This window comes from Ptychodera flava, chromosome 16, assembly GCF_041260155.1.
Source record: "Ptychodera flava strain L36383 chromosome 16, AS_Pfla_20210202, whole genome shotgun sequence".
Lineage (NCBI taxonomy): Eukaryota > Metazoa > Hemichordata > Enteropneusta > Ptychoderidae > Ptychodera > Ptychodera flava.
In genome coordinates, this window is record NC_091943.1 from 9,356,466 (window position 1) to 9,376,707 (window position 20,242).

Sequence of the window (20,242 nt, forward strand, 5' to 3'; positions counted from 1 at the left end):
CGTATAGTGAAAAAGGGGAGGAGAAATTCAGGGGTCTTGAAAATTCTGGGGGTAGTTGGGGGACTTGAAAGTTTTGCTCTGCGTATAGGGGGGCCCGAAAATATTTTGGTACCCTATTATTTTTGACATTTTCAGATTCCACTGTTTGGTAGATTCAATGAAAAATTAATAACATTTTTATGTCATCTAATGGTTCTAATGTTTGTAATAATAAAACAAAATCTAGAACCATTTTTCACTTTTCATGACTTTTATTTCAAAAATTTTTAAAAATATATGAATACCTCCTGCGTCTACTGTCTATGATGCCATTGAATTTTCATAAGAAAAACAACAAGTAGGCTGAAGTTGCAAGTATTCAATATTGATAATTGTTTCAATATTTCTGTACAATGTATGAAAGACAGTTTCTTGCTATCTCCCTTCAGCATGCTGAAACACACAATATTCAGTTTGTCAACAAAGCCTGTATATGAAAACACTATTGGTGATAATTGAATTAGAGTCCAGACTGAAAGTCATTTGTCAATGATACAAATGCACAGTACACATACAGGCTGTGTTGGCAAGCTGAATACTGGACAGTTCAACATGCTGTAAGGAGGAGAACAAGAATGCAGTTATATAAACTGAACAAAAATGTCAAAATTATTAAAGCTAATACGCTAATGCCCTGCTATTGCCTATGGGCAGTGTCACTGTCACTGCATATCGGGAGTAACAGAGATAGCTCTGACTATGAAGTAGTTGAAGAAGAGTTTGGATCATATGATGCTTATGATAGTGAAACATACTTATACATAAGATCAGGCAGGAGGGCAACACATGGAAGACCAGGAGACTTGACAGTTATCAATAGACAATGGCCAAAAGGGACAATAGGTGTATCAATGTTCATAAAAAATGTTGACTATGGTACACAAAAGGATCAAGTGCATCTCCTTGAATGTAATGGTACGGTTTACGTTTATTCCTATATGGCTACCTGTATTTGTCACACTTTACAAGGAATACATTTTCCATAGAGAGCAACAAAGATGTGAATGATTGGTAGGTATGTAAAACTTTTTTTTTTCAACATTGTAGTATGTGTCAACATCATTTTCAGCTCATATTTGGTATGTATATAATAACAAAAAGAGCTTATTTTGTACTTATTTTTTAATCATGTTGAAATGCTATAAACTAATTCATACAGGCATAATATCACATGTAATATGTAGCAGTCTTATGGTATATTGGCATTTTGATGTACGGGGGGTATATGAAATGCAACTGACAGCAATATACGTGTATAGTACATAACATGTATGTACATGTAGATTGTGTTGATAGTCTGAATACTTGTACATAATAAGATTTAAAATGAGAGATTGGAGTTAATACAAAAAACCCAAAAATACTGAAAAGTATCAAAATTCTATGTTTGCAATATTGTTTGCTGAAGGGTGTATGATTAGGAAAATTGTAGCTATTGTTATACTTTTGCATTAGAAATTTTTGAATTCTGGTATATTAGAATAATCAAATATTAAAGAAAAAAGATGGGGTCACCATTTGATTTTCAACAAAAGTACAATGAAAAGTCACTTAAAATCAATATATAAAGCCATTCATTTCAAGTTCATGCAGTGAATGAAATGTTCACATTCTCATTGTACAACAACACAACAGTAAAATTTTGAATGGTAAAGATTCTGATTTAAATAAAAAAATATGTGAATAAATGGAATTTTTTATTTTTCACCAAATTTGCCATTGGTATACCCAAAATATCAGGGATTAAAAGTTTACTTGATGGAATGTTTCAACCTTCCAGTATTGTCAATTTTAACTTTTATAAGTAGCATCTAGGTCATATTTGTCAAGTACTTTTTATAAAAAATTTTCTTCGATGGGTCACTGTGCTCAGTTTTTCACTATTTGGCAAAGTGTAGCCAGGAACTCACAATTTGCATACTCTCTCATGATCGTCATTTTGGGTACTCTTCAGCAGGTTCCGTTGAGTCGACCACATTTGGATTACATTTAACTCACGTTGGTGTAGACTGGTAAATCAAAGTCCACTGGTTCATTTGAAAAATGAATCAATTTAAAACTTGCCCTAGGAATGTGGCTCTGCAAAATGCTGACATTTCTATAACCACTACAGAATATTTACGTGTTTATTTTTTCTGCGCGTACATCCCCAATAAATATGCGGTTATATGATAGTTTTTTTTTGGTGACTTACAGTAAAAAATTTTGATCATATAGATAGGGGGATTTGAAATTTTTTTGAGAGTATCGTGGGGGATCTGAAAAAAATAAGATTTCAATCACAGTTCCTCCAGCCCCCTCAGCATTATTTGTGAACACAGCCTAAGAGCTGTGAATGTATTTCACACTTTCTATGCAAGATGTCAAGAATTGTACACGAATTGATGTAGATCACCAATATCAAAGAGAGAACAGCAGTAAATCAAAAACTTAAGTGGGTAATTTGACTGTTGCTCACTGAAAGTCTGTTTTTCCTCATTTGTGGGTATGGCTTAACATAGTTATGGGACAGTAAGCTGTAACTTTTGACAATTTTTCATGATTTTTATTCTGTATATTAACGACTGAAATGCAAAGACTTCAGTTTGTCAACATAGCAGACATATGCACAAAATAGAAATATAGGTCCAATATTCAGTACAATTCAAGGTAAATTAATTGCAAATACATTTTCAACAAGCTTTACACTGGGCATTGCAATTTACCTTTAACCCTTTCACCATCATCATTACGGGAAACCTCCATTAACTTTGGAATACCCGACTTCCCTAGAGGATCAATTTCACAGACCTGCCTTTCCTACAATGGCACTAGCTGGATTAGATAAACATAAAAATGGAACATTCACACCTTGGGGATTAAAAGTCTCCTGTTTGTCACCCGAGTTGGTCAGGCAATAACTTGGGTTTCTGGTACCATGCAAGTTAATGCAGCCTTCCCCTAATGTGTTGGAGACCTCTACAGAGGAAAATGTGAGTGAAAAGGTTCAGAGAGTACATGACACTGTAGTTGTAATTAAAGCACAAAAAATAATAAAGATATGTTAAAATAATGAAATAACTGAGCGGCAATAGTCAATTAATTGTGTTGTTGGAAGGAAATACTTCTAAACCAATAGGGAAAGAAGGAAAGTGGTAAGCAATCGTCAGGTACTAGTACATCCTGAAAAATCTGTCTAAATTTAATACAAGAAACAAACAAGCAATATGAGCGCTCTGAACCACAGTATCAATGTTGGGTTTGTCGTCTCATTCAAAATACTGTATTCACACTTTGAAATTGAAAATCTTGAATTCTTTTTAACAACTGACATATCAACAATTTCACCAAAACAGAATGACTATATAATATATATATATATATATATATATATATATATATATATATATATATATATATATATATATATATATATATATATATATATATATATATATATCACATTTTGTTTTACCTTTGCCTAGGGGGTCACCCTGTTTTCGAAAGTTGGAATGAGGGGAGGGGGGGGGGTAGCCACTGTTTGATGTGTTAGTGCCAAAAATTACCCACCCCCTTAAGAAACTGACCAGTCCCTTATGGACTACTGTATCAATAATAGTAATGTACCATTTTGCATCATTTAATACATCTATATTTAGTTGAAACACGTTTAACCGTTACCATCCATCTAGCATTTGGTATCTACAAATTTCACAGTTTCTTCATAGGTATAACAGCATTCTGTAGCCAACAACTTTGCCCGGCGGTGAGACGGAACTGCAGCAATCATGGAGGAAGCTCCATGGTTTCAAAAGTGTACGTACTTGACACTGCAATAACGTTGACTTGTGCGATCGCGATTGGACACTGCTCCGTCGGTACATGTGCTCGCTTTCGAGGTCTCCGTCGGTACATGTGCTCGCTTTCGAGGTCTAGAAGACTTCAAAGTCACCTGACTTCAGTCACGAAGTAACAGCATGATACCGACAGTGATACAAGAGGTTGTATGGAAGTCTCACATGCGCTGTTGAATGAATTTCTCTGTTTATAGGTGCATTATTGTTCATTGCCCAACCTGCAGAAAGACAGGGTGTGGATTCATTCTGTACACTATTATGATTTCGTTGAACGACGGCGCTGGCATCCGCCCCCTTTCCAAATTAAATAAAAACTATTTGCATATGAAAATGCTTTATTTGACTAACGTCGTGCGCCTGCGCGATACATTCCCGCCTCGTGACGTTGATTTGTTGCGATGTTGCATAGTGGAGAGAAAGAAGAGCACATGACCCAGTGTGTATACAAACGTAAATGTACGTACTGTACGAGGACTGGAAAGTTCAGTTGCGGTTAGATTTCAAATTTCATGAGTTAATTTGAGCTTCAGAGAGGAAAGTCACCGGAAAAGCATAGTTGGTGATTGTAGCCGCAAGTCATGGAGTGTGACGAAGTTTACGGCGAAGATATTCCATCTCCACCGGGTAAGTAAAAATGTACACAAACCGGCGAATGTTGCGAAGACAGTCGTACGTGTAAATCGTGTGAAAGGGGGCTATGAAGCGTGGCCACTTGCACTCGGCTCGCTGTGTTTCCCCGACAAGCCTAGCTACCGTCATGTTTTGGTGAATGAAGTAGTAAGCTGCTTTTGAAGCGGGATATCCAGATTAATTAATATGAAATATAGTCCGTGGAACAGCTCCAATTTGGAGAAGCTGGGTCCATATTAATTTGAGTGACACATGGTGGCCGTCTGATCCGTGACGCCAACGCAATCAAGGCAATATGTGGCGTTTCCCATTTACGATTTACCAACATTCCGGACATAGCTATTCGGTACACAGAACAACGAGCCCATCGGCCATCGCATTCTACAGACAATACCACTAAAACTACACTGATCGAAGGTTCAGCCAAGGCTATCCTGATCTAGACCGCGTTTTTCGTCATCAGTTTTGGTCGATTTTTCTGTTTTGTTTTTGGTCCCACGTGAACCGGCATCCTACGCTGTGGGGTCGCCAGATAATGGCATGGCATGGACACAGCAGAAAAACCGATTTGGCATTCCGCCAAATCTTTGTAAAATGTTCAGCAGTGAGGAGGTAGTGTCATCAAAGTCACGTACCATATCATATCACTATCATAAGTTAAAAAGTGGCGATCATTTTCCCCCTTGTAAATATTACCCACATGTATTGCATCATTACCTCCGTGATAGGCATGTAAGTTAACTTTACCACGTTTGTCAGCGCCAAGTTTTATACACGAGTTTCAAATTTCATGATGAAAACTACAGGTTTTTGGGTTCAATACCCTTGTGGCAGGAACCAATGGATAAACCCTTAGGATCTTCACAGGTGTATCGGTGGACACGTGAAAAAAAGGGGTGGGGTAGAGTCTGGAGTTGAGGAGCTCCTCCTCCCACATTTTGTTCCTTATCATTTGCCATGTGTGAATCCAGTCTAGCGCCAGGAATATTTTAATTGTCACCATTTTTAACTGTACCCCCAGTGTAACTGTTAACAGTTTTTCTACCAGACTGGTTGTAACTTTGCTAATTGACGACCGGATGTGTGGTACCAAATCATGCAAATAGGCACACTGCCACAAGAATTTCCTTTGATCACGATGTATTGTCTCTATACAGACAGAACCGTCCATTGAGCATGTGTGTAAAGCAGAAGTGACGGCACCACAAAAGTAAAATGTAGTAATTATAATAGAGGGAAAAAACTAAATACACATAAAGTATACTTTGTTGATGTGGGTACATCTTCTGCCCAAGTTTCAGAAAAATGAAAATAGGTCTTCCTTGTTATTAACTGACAAATATTAAAAGCTGAGCAGCAAGGCTGACATGACAGATGAGTTACAATTGAGGAAGTTACGCAGTCATCAACCGATGGCATAAAGGTCTATTTCTTCTACAAAACAGAGAACTAGAATACCATATCCATAAACAGAAAACTGTGTATGTCACAAAAACATTTTTTACAAGCAGTGGATACATGTATCTATAAGTGTTCCACTGTTAATTTTGTATTCACCGATTTTGATGACATGAAGAAGTATATTTAACTTTAGAATAGAATATATGTTTGAGATTCTGCCACTGGTTTCATGTTATTTAAAAATGTTTTAGTCAAAGTATGATATCAGTAATCAAATCTCTGATACAGATGCAATAATATTTTTTTTGAAAATATATTGTTGAAGTTTTTATTTTGGCCATTTTGTATGGAATCCTTAACATAATTACAAGCATGTGTGTTTGATTCAGTGTATAAAGGGCTATTATTATGGCAGTTTGGTTTGACAATAATCTCAAGGTGGCAAGTCATGAAATTTTGTCCTGCTATCATACCTTTCATGCAAAAGGCAGCTTTTTCCCTTTGAATCAGGTTCACGTTCAGAATCCTTTGTGAATTAGTGAGTTGACATAGGGAACAGTGCGTAATGAAAATACAGATATTAAATGTTGGTAATTTTGGCTATGTATTGCAGTACATTGGGAAGATACACTCAGAGCACATGTCTGAGAGAAAATTTGCTTTACCGTTTGTATGCTTTGGTGAAGTGGGACTGTGATCACCTCATACTGTATGATGATAAACCAATCAACGAGTTGGTAATAATTCATACGTAGTGCTGCCATCCCTCGTGTATCGACACCAGTCAGGTGGTCCCACTGTGAGTGGTGTGATTCTAGTGTTTTACATAAGGGGTCTTCTCAAAGTGCAGAGTAAGCTGCATGATACGGGTGTTTTAAGGGGTCATCTCAGAACATCGGATAGAAAACGTAGGTATCAAAATGCATACAAATAAGTGTGAAATATTTTTTAGTACTTTTGCCGTTTCTTCAAAATGGTTTTTATGAAATGTAGGTCAGAAATCATTAAATGCATTTAATAGATGGTTTTGTATAAATTATTCCAATGAAGAGAATTTTTCCTCATGTAACATTTTAGATTTCCTGTAATTGTATGTGAGTCATCATGAAATATATAATTCATAAAAAAAAATACAAAGAAACAATGCTGTTTGATCAAAAATGCTCAGATGAAAATATTAAAGGTCACATTGAACATTGAAACATTTGTATCAGTAGCTATGTTGTCAGGTCATGTAACCAAATCAATGATGTAGGTTTAAAACATGCTGATAAAGCACAGACGATGGGGTTATGCAATGTTTGTATTATATTTATATTTTCCAAGTGTGATTGTCAAATTTTGAATTAATTCAGTGCTGTCGCCATGTAGGTAAATAAAAAAAAAAAATGTTGCCCCAGACTGACCATATTTAACACTTGTGTAACCTTGTAGTTTTGAATTTAGAAATTTTAATCACAAATCATTTATGACATGTGAAAGGAAGGACTTTTTATACAGAAGAAATTAATGACTTTGTGACTTGTAAATTTAAGGTTTGTAAATTTTTTTTTTCGAATATTTTGCATCAGACTTGGCCAATACTGTGTATCCTTTTTCCTGCCAAGTCCATATTTCACCATAAGGTCAAGATAGTTAACATTAATAAAACGCAACATATTCCATATGGTGTATTTTAACATAATACTGTACATTTGAAAGCTGTTGAAAACATAAATACTGTAAACTTGATTTTTTTAGACTAAAGATGCTGTAACATACCAAGCCAAGTGTGTGAAAATACGTCATGTTTTGGCTCAATACCGCTTTTTACTGACTGGCTGATGGGGAAGTAATAGTCTTAATACTGTCTGGCAGGAAAATGTGTATACAGATATCTGCAGCTGACTGACAAACATTTGTGATTCAGTATCTCAGACACAAAACACTATACTAGTATTTGATCAAATCATTCTAAAAATCTTACAATTCAATTCTGATTACCATTCAAGAAATTTACTACGTGCCTGTCCATCATGCTGCAAAGTAAAAGTGTACGTCATGGCCCGCAGTGGACATTTTCATAATTAAACATGTAAAATTAATATGCAATTGTTATGAAAGTTGTTAATAACCAGAAAGAAACAACCAGACACTTAACCCCATCGTTACCAAAAAAAAAGAAAAAATTGATAAGTTGAGTTTTTTGGATGGAAAGTTTTTTTAATTACAGGCATATTTGATCAGTTTTCAAAAACATACAGATAACAAAGTAAAAATACTGACAAGAACACTGTATGTGCAGACAGGAAGATCTGTTATAAGAAGGTAGAAGATCTGTTATTGGAAGGTACAGCTTCAGATCTTGTACCAATTTTATAGCTTAAAAAAGTGGGTGGTGGTAGTTTCAGAGTTCAGGTTTACAAGTGGGTCACTCATCAGCTATTGTGTGTGAAGCTGTATCATGGTGAAAAAGGTATGCTGTAAAGTTGGCCACGACTGTATCGGTAAGTGCTGGCTAAACATAGGTCAGATTGTATTCTGTGATATAGCCAGCAATGTAGTCTCCATAAAGTTATTCTAGAGTCTGGTGGGAGTGGCACTTTGCAAATGGAGTGTGACTGTCATAGTACCTTTATCTTAATTCAAAATGGTAGCATTGTTTTGGAATTGATATTACAGCAAAACTGGATCTCCTGGAGATAGTATTATGACTTTATAATAGTCCACTTTCTATAGCACGGCTTCTTTTGGCAATTTGCCAGGACTGTGTATAGCCAGACACAGATTATATAGTTGTTGGATTGTGAGAGCTTCAAGTGTCACACAGTTCATACTCAGGTACTCAGTAGATATACCGGTATAGTGCGTACACACAGGTACTTTTTAGATGTACATGTACATATATACCAGTATACCGCTTTGACTGTTTTGTTTTCATACTGGTATAAGTGTACAGGCATTGTCGACATTGCGATGCTGGTACATGACCTCTTGAGGCTTGGTTTGGAATAAAATCTAAATAAATTATTTGCAGTCTGTAATTGTTTGCACAAGGAAGATCATATTCTTAAAGAAACACGTTCACTGAGAAGGAGATTACATGTATATCAACAGACACTGGTTGCATTTTATCGTTTAGTCTCACCAACCTGTTGACATTGTTCATCATAATAATGATGATCTAATTATTAATATAGTGTCTAAATCCACTAAAAAGGTGGTTTCAGAGACACAGAGTATAAAACTACCTAACTATAATAAAAATATGTGAGTGTAAAAAGCGGTAAGAAGATTCGACAATCAAAATAAGAACAGATAAATAAGAATTTGTTCAAAACAAGAAAAATGTTACGTAGGAGGTTATTCAAACACGGTTAAAAAATGATGTATTTTAATTTTAATTTAAAAATTAGGAGGCTTTGAGAGAGAGAGACTTCAAGTGGGAGATTATTCTATAGAAACAGACCTCAGAAACTGAGCTAAGGAAAATCTGCCGCACAAAATACAGTAAGTTGTATTCAAGCGTCATATTATGCGTGCTGTTTGCAGACTTGTCACAGTGAGAGAGAGAGAGAGAGAGACAACACTGCTTTTAAGAGACACACAGGGCCACTGTTGACAGTCAAAGCTACAATACAAAAATTGGTGACAGCAAAAAAAATCGTACATAATCAATATTTATTAGACTACTAAATATGAAGTATTTCGTAAGACGTCATGAGAACTCCGTAGCCTATCATAAACTTGCAATGATATCATTACGTGTGATGTTATGGAAATTTTTCATGCCCTTTGTCAAACCTAACCAGTGCTATGACCCACTCTGTGAGATTTCTTTGAATTTAATCAAACAGTCGTAGCCTTGTCGTAGCCTTGTGGCTGATATATTCCTTTGGCATTGTGCCAACATGTCTGCTGTAACAGATTGGATATCAACAGTGTGCAACATGTTGTATAACAAGGGATTCCTCCCACACAGCTCCGTTTTAATGTCAGAATATAACTCCACTGTCTCTCAAATATAATCGGTGTCTTTTGAAAGGTGAAAATATTGTAGTAAAATTGAAAACCAGTTGACATGAGTATTGTAATGTAAATTAATCCTTTGCTATATCTGATTCATGGCTCTAACTAATCCTCCATACAAATAATATGAATATATTAATTACATTGGTACTGAGTGTTTAGCAGTACATGTATGTATTAATTACAATGCAGGGATGTAGAAAATTTTGATGGCAAAACTCAAAATACAGGGGGTTACAACGTGTGTTTGGGCATGGGTGCTTTAAACTTGTGCAAAATGTCCGTGATTTTTCTTTAGACTGATATTTTCTAAGCTGGTAAATTTTAGATATGAGTCGTTTGTTTCTGCTGACTACTTTCTACATTCCTGCAGTGGTTCGTACACATGTTGTCAAACAGTTCCATATCCAATACAGAAGTATGTTCATGAAATCTGTGTACCAAGCACTAAATGTCCAGAGGACATTTTATTCGTACATCAATCGCACACCTGCAGTTAAAGGTATACTGTCACATGTGCCACAGTTACCATGGAAAGAGAAAATCTAAACCAATCACAGATTTTAAGCGGGTGGCCGCTTTTTAAAAACAGCGCCCTCACATGGGCATTTTGAATACCAAGGAACGCCCCTTTGACCATATATGGGCACATTTAGATTACAGGTGACTGTATACCTTTTACTCAATGATACCCAGTGGAAGTCACTCCAATACATGTATATTGGTGAAAGTGTACCAGGTCTTGTTGTGTAAATCTGATAGCATAAGACAATGTTAAAATATACTGTCATTAGAACTTACTTGTTGATGTACTAATTACATTTTATAATCAAAGACTAATAAAATCTTGGGTGTGTTAACCACATACTCTTACAAATTTATCTTCACAGTGACAGTAAGTCATCTTATTATCAGACTCTCAGTGAAGCACTGGGTCACAAAACTAATGAACTGCATGAAACATGTGATGTCATGTAGACAGCAAATCTAATGACTTAAGAAGCCTACAAGTGTCTGATTCATGTAGCAGTATACTTGTCACAGCTAATGATGTAACTATACTTGGTACAGTATGATAGAACCAGACAGTTGTTGCAAACATAACACTGCTACCTGTGTGACACTCTAGTTGGCTCATCATGTAGTGTCTCCAGTTGTGGGGGCATGGTATGAATGTCAGAATATGACAGCTGTTCACATAAACCCTTTACGGTTTACCTGCCAGACAGTATCACTTCCCCATCTGCCAAGTCAGTAAAAAGCAGTATTGAGCCAAAACCATGTGTATTTTCACTCACTTGGCGCGGTATGTTATAGCAGCTTTAGTCTGTAAAAATCATGTTTACAGTATCTCTATCTTCAGGGACCTTCAAATCTTCAAGTCTTTGTTAAAATGCACCATATTGGACATGTTTTGCTTTACTAGTTTTAGCCCTTTTCCTGCCAGACAGTAATAACTGTATCACTTCCCCATCAGCCCAGTCAGTAAAAAGCGGTATTGAGCCAAAACATGACGTATTTTAACCCACTTGGCTAGGTATGTTATAGCATCTTTTGTCCAAAAAAATCAACTTTACAGTATTATGTTTTCAACAGCCTTCAAATGTACAGTATTATGTTAAAATACATCATATGGAATACATTGTGTTTCATTAATTTTAACCATCTTGACCTGATGGTGAAATATGAACTTGGCAGGAAAAGGGATAATCATCATTAACTAAGGGAGTCATTGTAAGATTATACGGTTATAAAAGTAGTTTTTGTCCTCCAAAGAGGAGTTTGTGTCCTCCAATCTTCCCTCATGCCAAAAAGGACCTTCCTAGTAGTATTAACTGGTACATTTGTTAATATGTAAACATCTACATTTTAATGGTTTGAAAGAAAGAATTATATTGTCTTAAAACTTCTTAAGCATCTTTGCAATGACAGAAACAAAAGAAAAGTTACTTTTAATAATCATAATTCATGATTCATTGTTTTTGCTTTGCAATTCTTACAATGTAGCTACTGTACCTACTTTAGGCTAACGGTATTCACTATTAGTTGCTCTCTGATATTTCATGTTTGCAACTTGTCAGCTTCACAGGAACTACATGTAGGGAGTTCTGTTACTTAATTTCAGACTTTGATGTCTGACAGCTGTTCTTTGCTAGAATCAGTCTCAGAGAACGTCCAGCCATTATGAAATTTGTTTAGAATTCATTTAACTGACCAAGTGGGAGTCAAAGAGATAAGGTAACAGAGCCATTGCGGATATACATTAAAACATGTATGATGTCCTGGTCAGAGGTTTTAAATTTTATTGAAGTTTCTAAATATATACCAGGTATAGTACACTGTATGTACTTTTGAGTGTAGTTACAGTTTAATTTATCACACTAACTAAAGTCCAGAATTACCACTAGTCCTAGGCATAATGGATGATGGTTACCATGGCAATGGCATAACTTGAAGTTTTCTGCACTGATGTTTCGGATATTGACAGACAAAACATGACCCTGGTGACCCTACCCTATTGACCCAGACAGAGGCGTTTCCCCAGTTCATATAAAGTGTCAGGTTGTATTTATATAACAGATCTGCATAGTGTACCTTCCTGTAGTACAGCCTGTAGTTAGTGTGTGAGGGATATTTTCTTCAAAGTCACCTCAGGTAGAAAATGAGAAAGATTTTTAAACATAGTGAGTTGGACAGTACTGTAAGTGCAGGGAGGATACAGCCACATTTCAAATAGATTCCTTCATATTCTCAGACTACAAAAACTTTAATTCCATTATTCAGATTTTCATGGCCACTCATCCGCTCATATTTAATATCTACATTGTATGTTCAAGATATTGTATCCATTATAGTAATGATAAATACTAGTGTGCAGTATCTGTATCTGGCAGAGTGCCCCCTTACCAGCCAAAATCTGCGGTTTGTAATTCCAGTAGGTCTCCAGTATCCCCTATAAACACTCAGTGAGATCCGTCTTTCAATGAAATGACTTGGACAAACTACCGTACATCGATACCGGATATTTTATGTCATCCGGGATTTCAGTTTGAAATGATCTTTATAGGAAATTCCTACTGATGAACTTCGCTCTATTGTAACACTACACCTCTTGAAATCTCTTTTGCTGGTATAATCATCATGTGCAATAACCCGAGAAGTCCATATAAAGAATTTATGTGCCCACAGGGCTGGAGATCCATATGCCTCAATTTTTCCTTGCATTCACCGATTCCACTAATTTTCAATCACTTCAGTGTTCTACACAGCTTTGAAAAAATGAAGGGTGGTCAATTTGCATAACAATGCATGATTTGCATATGCCATGATGAAAATGAATTATTGGATGTGGTTATTTACATGCATGAATAAGTTTCTTCAAAAAGAGACAGGTGGCTTATCCCTCAAAATCCCCACATGGAGAATCTTGTATAACTTCAATGAAACTGCAAGTCTGTTCACCCTCTGAAATTAAAAAAGATAACATGTCATCAAGTTCCCGATTTTAAAATCTTCATGAACTACATGCTTCTTTACGGCAACATCTGCATGCTTTAGTGTGAAATGGCTTTGCATAAGTACATTGAGCTGAAAAGAGCCCTAGCTGACAAACATGTATTTTAATTGAGTCACTTTACATTATAGGTTGTGGATGCAGGTATATTCACTCTGTTGTTGCAATATTCAGACAACTCCAATACATCATGGATGTACATCCATCAATACATGTACCTATGCGGGTGCATACAGTTCTTCTTTATCTGGTGATGGGACTCCCATTCTGTAATATAGTGTGTTGGTGTCCACTACAACTCAGATACCAATGCAGGTGCATACAGTCCTTCTTTATCTGGTGATGGGACTCCCATTCTGTAATATAGTGTGTTGGTGTCCAGTACAACTCAGATACCAATGCAGGTGCATACAGTTCTCCTTTATCCGGTGATGGGACTCCTGTTCCGCAATAATAGTGTGTTGGTGTCCAGTACAGGCAAATGTCAACAGTTGAAATACAGTGATCTTGTCTGTGCTGCTTTCATCAGTTCCTTTTGTGATATGCAGATACCAGAACAGTCATGCCTTTGTATGCATCACTATTGACTGTAATTGTAATAATGTAACTAGTGTTGTAAAAAGTTTCTGTTTGTAACATCATGTAAAATTTCACTTCAAGGATCAAAGTATTTCTTTGATGCTTGTGATTCAGTGTGAATTCTAATGATGATTGTACAGATAGGAAAGAATGTCCGTGCTATCATACATGTATATCTGCATACATATGTCAATGAACTGTGAACAGAAATAGTTCAAAATCTGTGAATTATTGTAGTGTATTAATAGAGCTGCTATAAATGTCACATATAAAGGCTGGTGATACATGTATGGTTCCAAAATCTCATGTTTCAGCCACAGTCAAAAGTACACTTAGACAAATATGGTAACAAGTAGAGACAATAATTTGTTACAGAATCCACTCAGTGATGCAAAACCAATCCTTAGAGTTTCAATACCTGTTCTTCAAATTCTTTGCTGGCCGGCGGTCATAACTTTTTGTGTTCTGGCCTATGTATTACATCAATTAAACAAATCGTCTGTCACACAGTTGACTTTTTTGGATTTCTGTTGTGCTTCTAAACATCTCAACAAAAATTAAATACATCTATATTTAGACTGTATGATCATTAAACAGATGACTTATCGAAAATCAAGTGGAACATGAGATAGATAGTTTGATTAAGCAAGTTCATCAAAAAAGATTAAACTGCCTTTTCAAAGGTACACATCCTTGTAACCAGAAAGACATTCATCTGAAGTTAATTGGCATTTGCACTAAAAATATTCATTAATTAATTTATCTAATCTTATTTCAGACTCTTAACCTCAGTTTTGAGTTCAAAAGTGAGGGACAAATTCTAGACTGGGATCAATAAGATTTTTGAATCGAGAAGAGAAACAGTCCACTGAAAATTGTGAGTCAGCTGCTTTGACTGTAATTTCAATGCACACTTCATTCACTTGTGTGGCAGCATGGAAAGAGAGATAACAGCATAATCTTTGTTGCTCACAGAATGGTTAATAGCGGTCTTTTTGTCAATTGTGAAACTTCACTTTCTCTGTGAAGGATCTCTCTTTGTTATGAACCGTGGTAACTTTTCCCACAGTAGTACCAACATGGCGTGTAATCACTAATGGGATGAAAGTTGCAATTTGCTACACTATGAATCTTTATGAGTGAAGGTTGAAGTAAAGGTCAATAGGTTAGGGAGTATAGGTTGAAAGATCAATAGGTTAAGGAGCCCAGCGTTCCATGAAGGCATTAAGACATACCAGTAGAGTGATCAAAATTTGTTATCTAGGTCAACTGAAATTTAACAATTCACAAAAAGTTTGATTCATTCATATTCTCTTGTTATTCAAAAGGAAAGAATAAATTCCAACTGAAAATTTTTAATGATTCTATAAAATATTTCTCAGTAATCTGGCAGTAGATGACAAACCCAAAATAGTGCCTTGCTTCACAAAGAGAATTTATCTTTCTCAAGTTTGTGTATAATTTAGTGACAACTGTTCTTAACAATGATATTTTTATACTAAAACAATTATCATTAAGCAAAGAGAAAACCAACAACTTTATCATGAGAATACAATATGTTCCAGATAAATACTCTCCTCTCAGCTCATTACTGGCTATAACTGAAAGTCTATGTTTGTAACACGTGTACAGGAGACAGTGTTCTGCCAACATACACGTAGAAGTACAGTTGTATGTGAGAATTAACCATTGCTTTGACATTGCCAGTTGCAACTTTCGGAGTTACAGCTATCAGTGTTGTCAACAGCCTGGAAAATCAGAGGGGTGACAATTTGCATAACAGTGCATAATTTGCATGCACTGTTAACCTGCACCATAGGCCAAAATGTCGCAAAAATTTTACGTCTTTGAAGGTTTTATGGTACCATGAACTGATCGTTTCACAATCTCTTTTTCAGCAGTATCAGGTGTCTGTCCACTTTTCAAAGCCATTATAGATTTTACTAAGTTTTCAAAAGGCCATGAGACCTAGCAATCGCTCAGGCTAAATTGTTCGATCAGAAAATTATGCGTTTGTTTCTGCGAGTGGTGATGTGCAGTGCCATGCCATATACGTCGTCAGCAGTTTCTCTCCGCTTGATCTCAATAACAGTCGTGTTGTGATCCGCGTTTATCATGCGTATTTTTCCCGTGATGAGTATTATTGTACAAGTGTATCACATTGTTGCACCGAAGTCAATCCATTCCAGCAAGAATCTGCAGGCCAAGACGCAATTCATACTGAACAGAACTGGATGTGGAAAGCTACACTGTACCAGTACTATATGCAATGATCGGAGGGGATTAGAGTAAATTTTACACGGACTTTCATTTGTGTGATTGGTAGGTGAGCGGAGTGATCGCTCGCCTGAAAACAAAAGGCCTGGGGAAGCCTTTATTTGTTGTTAAAAACAATGCCAAAAATCACTATTCTGTCAGACTACCCATAAAAAAGCATTTACTGATCTTTCAAGTAAATTACTGGCCTCGGGACTGTTGGCCAGCCTGGATGTAGAACCCTGATTTGAAGTGAAGCTTGAAACACTAATGTTTGTTTGTTTCTGTTTTACTCCAGTAGGTGAATTGAAGTAAATTTTGAAACAATAACGTTTGTTTCTGTCTCTTTGTTGATTAGATGTGCTTTTAGATGAAGTCTATCCAGAGGCAGAAGGGGAGGTGTACATCGAGGGGGAATCTAAGTTACTAGACTGGGAACATGAAGAGGAGGTTGATGAAGATGATGTAGAACACAGGGAACATTTCTTTGTTGAGACTCAAATTCAACCACAGTCAGAATCCTCTGATGAAGACAGGCCTATCTCCATGTCACCTATTGCCACTTCTCCAGTACCAGACAATAGCATGGCGCCCCAACTCATTGGAAAAGAGACAAGCCATGCGTTTTTCTGTTTCACTCAATGTGATGCGGAGTGGGTGGGGAATGTAGTACGGAAACTGCAGTCGCCAGCTTATGGCTTTAAATGCTGTAATCATGACCGTGACTTTGAACCAGGCATGTGCAAATCTGACTTGATATTGAGTTGCGTTCGATGCTGTAAAAAAGTCATTATAGTACTATCCGAGGGTTTTCTTGAAAGTAACTGGTGTTCCACAGACAATGCGTATGTTCTGAAACAAGTGACGGCTGAAACAGGAAAAGTTGTTGTGGTTACTTTGAATGAGTGCCCTGTTCCAGAATTCCTTCAAAATGTAACTCCAATTGATGCTCTATCAAGGAGTTTCTGGCAAGGTTTTATCGCAGCTCTAAGACAAGGTAAGATGGCGTTATTATCAACATTGTCTATTTCTGTGTATGCTGGGATAGATCTACCGCAGTATTCCAGTAAAAATTTATTGGCCCCAAAATTTATGAAACTTGAAAGACTGAATGATATATCAGGAAACACACTTTTCTGGCTTTCACATGTAAAATGTTAGCTTGCAAGAATTTAAACCAAGATTTTTCTTTTGATGTAGCAGATTCAATGAAATCGTGATATAATATAAATGTATGTTGTTTGAACTGTATATTCACTGAATAATGGCTGTGTAAATTGACTAAATGCTGGTTGTGTAAGTTCCTGAGAGAAAGAGGACAAACTATTCCGTAATCTGACTTTTGTTTGTTTGACCCTTATCCTACAAAGTTCATATTTCCCCATCAGGTCAAGTTGGTTCCAAACAGTAACTGAGTAAGACATAACATGTCCCATTCATTGCTTGTCAACACAGACATGAACATTTGAAATCCCCTGATTCTGTAAACATGATTTTTACTAAACCTGCAATAACATGCCATGCCAAGTATATATTTAGGCTTGGCTCAATTCTGCATTTTCCTGATTCAGCAGATGAAAAGTGATCAGCTTGAAAGAAAAGAGTAATTCATTTACCTCCGACCTTCAAATATTTGTATCAAATATTTCAGAATGCTGATGTTATGACTGACTTGTATTCAGATAGAACAATGTTGCCATGGTGAGAGACATCTGTTAATAACAGAGAAATATTTCTCTGGTGTTTTCAAGTCAGTTTTAACATTTCATGTGAACATAGTCTGAGTCCATAGATGTTATTGGAATGTATCTGGTACATTGGGGAGTTTGTTTTGCATAATACAGTGTTTTGAGAACAGTACATGTATAATAATGGTAATAATTGATGCATGTACAAAGTGTCTGTTGATCACAGAAAGTGAATTCATCGGGTTTCTTGAAAATTCAAGCTCATTAACGTAAAGTAAATGTTACCACAGAAATTGGTAAAACTTTATTCAACTTTCTTTGTTTCAGATATTTCAATAGGTGACCTTGCTAATAACATTGGACATGATCTCTACCGTGGTAAGTCTGAAATAACTTTTGCCCGAAATCTGATATATCTTTCAGTTCCTTTTATTTCACTTTCTTGCTAAGACTTAATTCTGATGATATGCGCTGTCCATGCATTAAAAAATATCTGAAAAATTGAGTATGAATATTTAACGGTTACATTCAATATTTTCCAATTCCTTTCATGCATTTCTTCAATCAAGTAATATGCATGCAGCATTGTATGGTTTGACAAATCAACATCTTCAAAGTAATAACAATATGCTAATCCAGCATGAAATTTGCACCTGGGAGTTTTTTTTATCCCAGGTGTACCATTCAAATACAACATCTCATTTTCTCTGCCGAGTTCATCGCAAAGACCTCCAAGAATATAAAAATTGTCTGGTGGCAGTTCATGTGAATGTTGGTTGTGTTATTTCCATCTACATGTACCCAATTATTTCAAACACCATTCCCTTTATCATATCCGGTTGCAATGGACTTCCAATGTTTTTATAAATACAATTACTGTACGCACAAACACATGCCAGCCATCAGACCTTTTCCAGCGACTTTAATCCTTCACATAATATACAGTAATCTATCATACCATTTCCACTAACAGAATTGCATATACTCTCTGTATTTCTTTTCCATATCTGCCTTGTTAATGTAAAATTCCAAATGTTCCAACTTACAAAGTCACAGAGTCTCTCAGAGGTAAAAGACCAGAAGAAGGTAAGAACCCAGCGTATGATGTGTAGAAGTAGTCGGATTTTCACTCCCTCTCTCAGCTGTCTGTATGGCTAAACCAAGAATATGCATCCTGTATTGCACAATTGTGTAGTTCATCTCTGAAATAACGCATTCTTTGTTTCGTCAAGAGCACTGTTGGATGCAATCTTAGGATCAGGAACTGGGTTCCACAATAAGTTCACAGTTAGTTATCAAAACACAGTCTAACCCCAAAATGTCTTGTATAATGCGTATTCCACTCGCAATGTTGATCTACTGTACTTTTGGTGTGTAGACCTTTGTGAGTGCTTTATAAAGCAGGGTTTTGTTTAAAAGGTGTCTGAGTCAACACATTCCTCTAAACAGAATGTAGTCCCCGTGGTGTTACACAGAAAGCACATTGTTTTAATAGATTTTATATAAATTAAGCTGAAAGCAAGACTGGCACATGAAATTTCAGGCAGGAATGTGTAACTAACTACACATAAAGAATAATAGGTCTTTGCAATGTCAATAATAGCTATGACAGATGAATTCTCTCATATTTATGTATATGGACATATATAGAACCACAGTCCCTCTGTGGTGGATAGAGGGACTGTGATAGAACACTGCATTAGTGGTGTACATATCCTAGATCTTTGTAGATAGAACATATCAATACATTCGTATATCTATACAGAACAAGAGTATATGTAACGCAGATCTTTGCGGACCAATTGTACTCTGTGATTGTGCATTTCATTTGTATACATGCGTGTATACTTTACGTACTTGACAAATGTACAGAATCAGTATATGTGTTTGTATATCATTGTATCTCAAGCATTTTGTCTAATATGGAATGCTAGTTGACCTTGTGAAGTCACTCGCAATGTCCACTGACATACAAGCTGCTTTTTATGTCCATGGTCATTGTAAGTACCAGTACAATGTAGAAGATTACAGTCCAATGCATATCCATCTTGTCATCTGTAGCCTACAATGTAATTAACTTATTTTCCAGAATTCAGATTTTCAATTTGTTCCGTCTCTTTCCACCTCAAAACTCATAGAATTTGTGTAAAGTTTATTGCACCCATATGATGTTGATGACACACAAAGAATATCTAGGCCAACCTTCTCAAGATTGAAGGCTAATACATAGCTTAAAAGTGACCTTTGACCCTGTGATCTATTTATAGTTACAAAAAACTTCAGATAACAAT

At 36.1% G+C, this 20,242-nt stretch overlaps 1 protein-coding gene across 3 annotated transcripts in view; it reads left to right on the top strand.

Annotated features, from left to right (window-relative positions):
* The first annotated feature begins 4,296 nt into the window (after positions 1–4,296).
* The window catches only part of LOC139152752 (transmembrane protein 268-like), a 35,984-nt gene continuing 20,038 nt past the window's right edge, over positions 4,297–20,242 (top strand). The window contains exons 1-4 of one of the 3 annotated variants that reach the window (XM_070726076.1): positions 4,297–4,499; positions 16,622–17,260; positions 18,279–18,329; positions 19,002–19,037. In XM_070726076.1, coding sequence (XP_070582177.1) covers positions 4,454–4,499; positions 16,622–17,260; positions 18,279–18,329; positions 19,002–19,037 — 772 coding nt within the window. In that variant the 5' untranslated portion in view covers positions 4,297–4,453. The remainder of the gene's footprint in view (positions 4,500–16,621; positions 17,261–18,278; positions 18,330–19,001; positions 19,038–20,242) is intronic. The other 2 variants (XM_070726077.1, XM_070726078.1) reach the window with 2 other exon arrangements.